A 9,425-nucleotide genomic window follows, 5' to 3' on the forward strand; every position below is an offset into this window, starting at 1 on the left:
GGGTTAAAGTGGTAAGCAAAAATACTCCCATTATGTTAAGGTTCCTATTGGGTGAGGAGAGGGGAGATAAAATTTTTAAAAATGTAAAAAGTTGGAAGTCTTTTGATATTTTCAATGTGTATTAATTATTTTTAAAAATTAATAATATATTTTAAATGTAATCTTAACCATTGAAAACCTCCTTTATATATATACACAACAATCTATACTATTTGTTCCTTCTTAATCAAAGTAATTTGTGCTTATATGTTATATGTGTAAAAAGTATTAAACTTGCATTCAATATGTTGGTTTTGCTCTAGACAATTGGAATACTATAATTATCAAGCTCCGATGAATATACTTATTTTATATATGGTGTTTCATGTATAAAATAATTTTATAATCGAAAGTTTAAACTTTAAATGAAGATAGTTTAAAATTTTTAAAAATACATACCAACATAGAATACAAAATGGAATAGTATGATTCTCTCTATTTACCACATATGTAGTACGTTTGCATATAACAAGCACACATATGCATTTTTGTTATATTCAAACAAGCACATTTGTCAAAAATATGTAGTCTTAAAGTTATATACTACTATGTTTAGTATATTTTTTTGGCTGAGCCTATATTAGTATATATGAATATTTGTATGTGGGTACTAAAATATAACAAATAAGAAATGAAATATATATACGACCTATACACTAAAAATAATGCAATATATAATTAGAAACTCTGAATTTTTTGGAAAAATTAGATCAGATCGGAGAATTTCGGAATTTTTCGAATTAGAATTTCAGAATTTTCGGCATTTATTGGAAATATCGGAATCGAATTTATGGGAGTCGATTTTTTTTTAAAATATTCAGACCGAAATTGGTCGAAAACGAATTTTTCAATCCAATTTACACCGCTAGACTAGAAGATTGGGGACTATAATTTTTTATTTTTTTTTATTTTGGTGAGAAAGGGATTGGAATATTTGGGTTGTAGTAGTGGGGCAGGTTGGATCTTGATTATCTAGTGGAGGGTGGGAGCTGTGGAGACAGGGAGAGATGACGGGTTATAGGGTTCGTGGAGGGAAGATGCTAAGAATATTAGGGTAGGGGCGGTGGGGTTGGGGGAAGCGTGGTGGTTGGACATAACCAAAAAAGAAGCCCTTATCGGTAGGAGGAGGAGGCTGGGGAGTGGTTGATTTCTAAAAAATGTTATTTTAATGTTAATTTTTATATTATATTATATCTTTATTTTTATTTTATATTATGAGTTCTTTTTATTTTAATTGACTAGGTTTGGATTTTTTTACACATGAAATTACCAAAAAGCCCCTGCCACATAATCAATTTTGCCGGCCTTTTGAATGGAGTTAACAACAAGAGACAACTTAAAATACCAAACATAAGTCAATGAAGAAAAGTGAAATTTGACCATAATTTCAAGAGTACTACGATAAATAAGCCTTTTTAGGAAATATTAGAAGTGGTTTTGCTATTGCTGACAATCAAAATCAAGCACTCAATAGCATTTGAAGCATTTGAAGAGACTATTTCAGAAGTTCTTTTTTTTTTCCCTCCTTTATACAACGGATATTGGGAAAGGGGAGAAATCAAACCTAAAACCTAAGAAGAGAAAAAACTCTTAATCACTTGAGTTACAAATCTCTTGCCACATGCCCCCTTGCATGCTAAAATAAAGAGGACTAAAATGTAACCTCGAAACAAAAGTACAATTACAGCATGGGCTAATAGATAGACACCGCGCATAAACTAGAGGGAACCAAAAGGTAATTAACCTTCAATGAAAATAATAAGGAAATTTCATTTGGAGCCAGCCAGCTGCACTTTTTAGGCATTGGATTATCAAAAGGCTAAAAAGGTCATGTTGTGGTTTTATCGAGAAGGAAAACTTGGAAAAGAGAGAAATGTAACTTTTTATTTTAAAGATTGATCAACAATTTTGTGTCTCAAAAATCGAAATGAAAACTTCAATATTTATTGACATTTTAAAGTATGAAGACCCAACGTAATTTCACTATAAGAGCCATTGTATTGGCCCCGGAGAAACCAGTGGAGTACAACATTATATTTGAATGTTCCGCAAGATCACAAGTACTTGACCATACCACGACCCTCCACACTTAGTTTTGTGGCCTGAAGCTGCTTCTTCTTCGGTGCCTTCAACTGCTGCAACTTCCTATTCATCTGCCATTACAAAAAATACAAAGAATATATAAAATATTAACGTTTCTTTATATACTATATCAATGGAGATTTTGCAAAGGGCACCTCAACAAGAAGCATACAATTGAATAGTGGAGTCCAATTTTCCTGTTACCAAATGCCCTTTGGCCACCCTGTTTCCCTTAGTTTTTTGACATGTGGCAAACCACTTAACAGCACTTAACTCTGTTAAAGTCCACCTCTCATCATCCCACCCAGCCAACTACCATCCTCCCGTCCGCCTTAACCCTCTCGGATCCAACCCAACCCGACCATCACAGCCCATCCCACCCCATCTGCTCTCACACACACTCTCTCTCTCTCATCCAAATTCTATTATGTGCTTTAAACGGGTTGCAATGAGTCTGAATCTTCCATGTGTATGTGGCTTTCGTCCATTAGACTTGGTTTTGCCATAAAACACATTCAACCCAACAGAAAACAATAATCATTTGATGTTCATCTACGGTGTGGGTTTCAAAAGGCATCTTCCCAAACGTCTCTTGCCCACTCGAACTCCAGCTCCTCACCCTTTGATGAATCTGATGACAATTATGTTAATGTTTGCACCACACATACCAACTTCCAACAACTCCAATACAACCTATTTCTTCTCTGAACTAGATACCTTGAGGTTGATAGCAACCTCAACAGTATAAGGAACGAACCCAATTTGACATTTTCCTTCTTCCATCAATTGAAGGGAGATGGGTTTCCAACAAGATATTCCGTGCTTATTAGAATCTTATGCTCGTGGGGTTTGGGTTGGCACACAGAGAGAGAGAGAGAGAGAGAGAGAGAGAGAGAGAGAGAGAGAGAGAGAGAGAGAGAGAGAGAGAGAGAGAGAGAGAGAAGCCTAGGTGGTGGGGTTTGGTTGGATCCGAGAGGGCTTAAGTCGGAGGAGGAAGGATGGGGGTTGGCTGGGTGGGTTGGATGATGGGAGGTAGACTTAACAGAGTAGTAAAGGTACACCCACGGCCCAATAAAGGGAAAATAACCTAAGCTGCGCATGGGTAGAAGTAACAGATCTAAAGGTAGCTGAAAGAAATTCTCAAACAATGGAAACCTTGTTCAGATTGTTGACCGTACTAGATGGAAAAAATGATGCCCACTTAGATGCCGAGTAGCTACCACATATTTTATTTTGTTTATCAATTTGTGCTTATATATATTTACCAGTAGCAAAAAGGAAACCCACCTTCATACGGCGCTGATCCTGTATCGCTTGTTTAGCACGGGCTCTGATTTCATCAGGATCAATCTTAGATTGTGGGCGCACCACAAAATCCATTGGTGTCGCTTCTGGCCTTGAGGCATGTTGCCTAGAAGATGATTGGCCAGATTTTCTTTCCCTGTATCGAAGTCAAAATTAAAATGAAAGAAATGCCCCTTAGACAAAAGCGCCAGAACAAATAAGCAGCAATTGAAGTTTAACCCTTTGGGATTATTAAGAAGCATGTTTAATCTATCCTCAAATTATACCTTGAAAATTCATCCAAGTCCAGATCACCATCTCTAGATTCCATTCCTGTACCATTATTCACTGGCCTGTGTAATAAAATATCAAATGTAATTTAATACAACTAAATGCACCAGATTTAAAGAAAACGTATATTGAGTTCAACACGGATTTGCATGCATGCATAGGAGCAATAAGGTATTGTTCACACAAGGAAAAAAAAAAGTCTCACAGTACTTTTTCACTGGTGGCCTTCTAAAGGGAACCCTGTCATCATCAATGTTTCTCATATCCTCAAACCTCGTACTTTTATTAAATATAGGTCGACTCTGCAGTCATGTGAAACAGATCAGATGTCAACACCATTGCATACAAAACATAAAGAATACCATTTAGTGAGCATTAAAACTGGGATTAACAAATAATTAGCATCTCAAGGAAAATTTATCTATGGTTAATGGGGAAATGGGGTTCTTCAATCTGATTAGTGCCACAGTTTTTTCAATGAAAATATCCTTAAGAAGAATAAGATCTGCACGTATTTTTATATGAAAGAAAAATTGGCAGAAAAACTCCATATGGCTATGGAAGGCAAGAACTGGAGAACAAAACAAATTACCCATTTGTCAACCAATTCCTTCGCAAGCTTTCTGTTGGAAGTTGTTTCCTCATCAGATTTTGACAAAAACATGATGACCTGCCCAAGAACAAAGTAGATCAGTTCAAGTTGTCACATTAATTGGAAATCCATAACAATTGTTTGAAGCCTCGTAAAATCATAACCTTCTTTTTTTTTTTTTTTTTTCCCTAAGAAAGCAGATCCTAACCTTTCCAAGGCCACTCTTTTTCAGTTGTTCTCTTCTATCATATTGCTCTAGATCAATGGGGAACTGCATAGCAGAAGCAACATTTCAGGTTCTACTGTTGACAACCATTACTAAATGTCACATACTAAAATGGGTAAGAAGGTATATACATCTGTCAAAATCTTCAAAATTGCTGCACGTATATTTATATTTGGTAAACTTCCATCAGGAAGAGGTTCAAGCCAATTCTTCAGCAGAGTTAGCACTCCATGATCTAAGAACTCTTGTTGAAGCTGCTTCCTGCAAAGACCACAGCTAAAATCAGAAAGTATTCTCACAATTTTTTTTTGAAAAGGAAAAGTATTCTTACAATTGATAGAGAGAGGGAGAGAGATATATATCGCATGCAACCAGCTTACTTTGAGAGGACCTCTGTAAGAAGAGGCAACTTCTTGAGCTTATTAATGGCAGGTTTCCCCTGTCTATTAAATTCTGCATCTTCTTCAGCTGTAACCTCGAGCTCAGCCATGACATTCTCAACCAGCAATGCTATTTCTGCTGGACTTTTTTCATTTTTCTTCCTTTTCTTACCCATCTTAAAGAGTTCCTTGATTTCATCATCTTCCTCACCCTCCTCAGCCTAGAAAAATCCAAACAATAAACAAATATGAAAAAGCTATTCCCATGACGAAACCATATAGACAAAAGTAGTAAGCAATAAACATGCTTAGTGAGTCATCAGTTGCAATCAACATCAGGTATCTGATATAAGTTGAAGACAGGAAACGTTGTCTATCAACCAAAGTTCCACTATATCTTGTGCCTTTAAATTCCATGCTGTGGCATTATAACATTAGCATATAGATCTAAGGATGATAGAAAACAAAAACCTGAGGATGATGACTAGGAGAGCGTTCATTGTCGCTTCCATACCGGTCAGCAGGATGCACACCAGTGTCATCTATAAAGTTGTCATCATCAAATGTCCTGACACCCTCCTGATCATCCTATAAAATTGAACAGGAGAAAACAATTAGTAAGTTACAAAAGTAAGCTTAAGTGAATATCAGTAAGACAATACATTGTAGTTATGGAAAACAAAAATCAATCAGGCACGGTTATTTAACACCTATAGATTCTGAACATCATCAAACAAACAGATTCTCGCTGACAAAATTGCAGTTGGCACAATTTAAATGTAAAATCTTTTAGAAGAAAATGGGATAACAAGAACCAAGACATTTTTCACTATAAACCATTATTCTTGCAAAACCATGACAGAAAAACTACATCAATTAAATACTTCTAGACAAAAGTTGTTGTAGATATCAGAAATTAAGCTCTTCAATCTATATAACACTTCATCGGCTTGCAAATTCAAAGATAAAATCAGCAAAAACAAATCAAACAACTATTTTTAAAAACTATGTATACATCATAATTGTTAAAACAAAGCAAACGAAGACCAATTCAACTCAATCATTTAACAGTCGAGAGCAACTCACAAAATCGCACAACCCCACCATATTTGTAACCTCAGAATAAAACCCAAATGCTAAAAGGAAAACAAAATACTGATGATAACCTCAGAATCGCCGCCGGCGATGGTGTCCCACATCTCCTTGACCTCACCATCCGTGGCCGCCTTGTCGGAAAAGGATCTCCTTGGAAATTTGGGTCCCTTCTTCTCTCCCTTATGCCTCTTCTCTTTCTTCAGCCTCTTCCCACTGCCCTCATCGCCATCCTCTCCATCATCGTCCACCAAATCAGAGCTCACAGGCAGTTTTCCCACGTGGCTCTTCTTGATCAGCCGCTTCCTTGGCTTGGATTTCAAGGACGAGGGGTCGGCATCGTAGACGGGGGTCTGGGACTGGTCTCGATCGCGCAAATCGTCGTTGTCTTCTAGGCCGTCATCTTGGTGGGGCTCGGGAGATGGGTCACGACCCGCTCCGAAGTCATCGTAGTCCATCAATGGTTCCCCATCTTCGTCGCGGTACCTGAAACCAATAGTGGCGATTAGATGCAAGGAATCGAAGAAAACCCTAACCCTAATTTTGCGAGATAAGGGCGTACGGATCGTCTTCGAAAGCCATGGTGCGGTAGTGATCAGGATGCCAAACTGCGAGATATCACGAGTTTCGTTCCGCCAACAAGAATTCAAGAAATCCCAAATTGCACGTTTGATCCCTGTTGCCCTGAGAAAAAAATTTGAAGAAAGAAATACAGAAAACAAACCCTAACATGAATTTAGGAGCCAGATAAATTGATCGGTGAACAACCCATTAATCGTAACCCTAAAACAGAAATACCATAACCAGTTTAAGCATGTCCTAGACCCGTGACAAATTGAGGAACTATAGGAAAAAGATGAGAGCACAAATCAGTTCCATACTCATCAGCGTGACCAGAGAGGACGATAGGTGCTTCAACCGGGTGCCAATGGAGGAGCAACGGAGAGAGAATAAGAAGAAATAGAGTGGCTGGCTGGGCGATGATGGAGCTTCTTTCTGTCCTGTGTTATTTGTGCTCCATAAACCACCTGTTAGACAACATTTAGGGGTCGTTTGGTACACAGGCTTGGTTTGGACTGGTTTGGACTAAATTTAGTACCATGTTTGTTTCATTTAATTCTAGTCTTAGATGGGATTGCTAATACCAGGCCCACCAAAAATACCTCATTAGGAGGGGACTACTAAACCCATGTAGAAAGGGAGGATTAGCTAGTCCTATGTTCACCAATGTATAAGATACATATATTATATTGTAATACTAATAACATATATTACTATTATTATTATTATTATTATTATTACATACACATATACTATAATGTACATATATACATGTATATACACATATACATGTATATATATATAAACACATATATACACAGAGAGCTTCCATTGAGGGATCCCTCTTATTTGAGGGACACCCCTTGTAGGCCCCACTCCGGATTGTATTTCACTAATCCAAACCGTCTATTTTGTAGATACTCATTCAAAGATCATCCCTACAAAAAATCACTTGAATCCGATATCATTTGACCACTCAATTAAGTTATTGAAATTTTAGCATTTTTTTGAAGTACCGTGTTCATTGATTTTGTAAGACACAATTGGATGTCGAAACGGTTTCCGATTTGTCTAATTTTTTGTAAGGATGATCTATGAATGAAGACCTAAAAAATAGATGGTTTGGATCATTGGGAAAAAAATTATAGGGAACCCTAAAGGGCGTCCCTCAAATAATTTTATTTGAGGGATCCCTCAATAGAAGGGGATTGCATATATACATATATAATATATATATAAATACATGTAGATATATACACATATATTATTATTATAATATACTCATATACACATACATATTAATATTATAATAATACATACATGTATACATGTATATATGTAATATATATTATATTATATATTAATGTACATATATACACGTATATACATATATATATAAACACATATATACATATAGATATATACACGTATATTATTATTATAATATACTCATATACACATACATATTAATATTATAATAATAGCATATATGTATATATGTAATATATATATACAGAGAGCTTCCATTGAGGGATCCCTCAAATAAGCTTATTTGAGGGACACCCCTTGTAGGCCCCACTCCGGATTGTATTTCACTAATCCAAACAGTCTATTTTGTACATACTCATTCAAAGATCATCTCAACAAAAAATCACTTGAATCCGATATTATTTGACCACTCAATTAAGCTATTGAAATTTTAGCATTTTCTTGAAGCATCGTATTCATTGATTTTGTAAGACACAATTGGATGTCGAAATGGTTTCCGATTTGTCTAATTTTTTGTAAGGATGATCTATGAATAAAGACCTAAAAAATAGATAGTTTGGATCATTGGGAAAAAAATTGTAGGGTACCCTAAGGGGCGTCCCTCAAATAAAATTATTTGAGGGATCCCTCAATAGAAGGGGACTGTATATATATAAGTATATATACATATATGTGTATATATATTATACCCATGTATGTATTATAATATACATATACACACGTATATACACATATAGATTATATATTTATACTATATGTATATATATTATACAGAGAGCTTCCATTGAGGGATCCCTCAAATAAGCTTATTTGAGGGACACCCCTTGTAGGGCCCACTCCAGATTGTATTTCACTAATCCAAACCGTCTATTTTGTAGATACTCATTCAAAGATCATCTCTACAAAAAATCACTTGAATCCGATATCATTTGATCATTCAATTGAGTTCTTGAAATTTTAGTACTTTCTTGAAGCACCGTGTTCATTGATTTTGTAGGACACAATTAGATATCGAAAAGGTTTCCGATTTGTCTAATTTTTTGTAAGGATGATCTATGAATGAAGACCTAAAAAATAAATTGTTTGGATCGTTGAAAAAAAATTTATAAGGTACCCTAAAGGGCGTCCCTCAAATATTATTTGAGGGATCCCTCAATAGAAGGAGACTGTATATTATAATATACATATATACATGTATATTATTATTATAACATACCCATATATATTATCTATTATAATATACATATATATATATATATGTATATGTATTATACCCATGTATATATTATAATATATAGATACACCTATATGCACATATATTATATACATGTATATACGTATATATATATATATGTATATTATAATATATAATATATATACATATATTATACATATATTATATATAGATATGTATTTTATAATATATATAATGTATATGTATATATACATACATATATAATATACATATATACACGTATATACATGTATATTATTATTATTATTATTATAACATACCCATATATATTATATATTATATTATACATACATATATATAAATATATGTATATGTATTATACCCATGTATATTATAATATACATATATACACCT

General features: G+C 34.8%; 1 protein-coding gene across 2 annotated transcripts; it reads right to left on the bottom strand.

Moving 5' to 3' along the window:
• LOC18777281 (protein IWS1 homolog 1) lies at positions 1,898 to 7,028 on the bottom strand. 2 transcript variants are annotated; one of them, XM_007209906.2, is made up of 12 exons: positions 6,868 to 7,028; positions 6,549 to 6,670; positions 6,061 to 6,472; positions 5,366 to 5,482; positions 4,895 to 5,115; positions 4,646 to 4,775; positions 4,497 to 4,559; positions 4,289 to 4,366; positions 3,907 to 3,998; positions 3,693 to 3,758; positions 3,409 to 3,562; positions 1,898 to 2,192 (listed from the first exon to the last, which is right to left on the bottom strand). In XM_007209906.2, exons 2-12 carry the CDS (start codon positions 6,566 to 6,568, stop codon positions 2,094 to 2,096), a joined length of 1,452 nt encoding a protein of 483 aa, XP_007209968.1. In that variant the 5' UTR covers positions 6,569 to 6,670; positions 6,868 to 7,028; the 3' UTR covers positions 1,898 to 2,093. The 2 variants fall into 2 exon arrangements, with proteins under 2 accessions (XP_007209968.1, XP_020419606.1); XM_020564017.1 differs by having other exon boundaries at positions 6,785 to 6,880.

Source organism: Prunus persica, chromosome G5, assembly GCF_000346465.2.
Source record: "Prunus persica cultivar Lovell chromosome G5, Prunus_persica_NCBIv2, whole genome shotgun sequence".
Lineage (NCBI taxonomy): Eukaryota > Viridiplantae > Streptophyta > Magnoliopsida > Rosales > Rosaceae > Prunus > Prunus persica.

What these genes read in the sequence shown, in the direction of transcription:
- LOC18777281 (XM_007209906.2), bottom strand. Translation starts at nt 6,568, where the DNA reads ATGGCTTTCGAAGACGATCC. An exon ending in TCGCCGGCGGCGATTCTGAG is followed by an intron (nt 5,483 to 6,060) that starts GTTATCATCAGT and finishes TCAATTTTATAG; the next exon opens with GATGATCAGGAGGGTGTCAG. An exon ending in AGGAATTGGTTGACAAATGG is followed by an intron (nt 3,999 to 4,288) that starts GTAATTTGTTTT and finishes ACATGACTGCAG; the next exon opens with AGTCGACCTATATTTAATAA.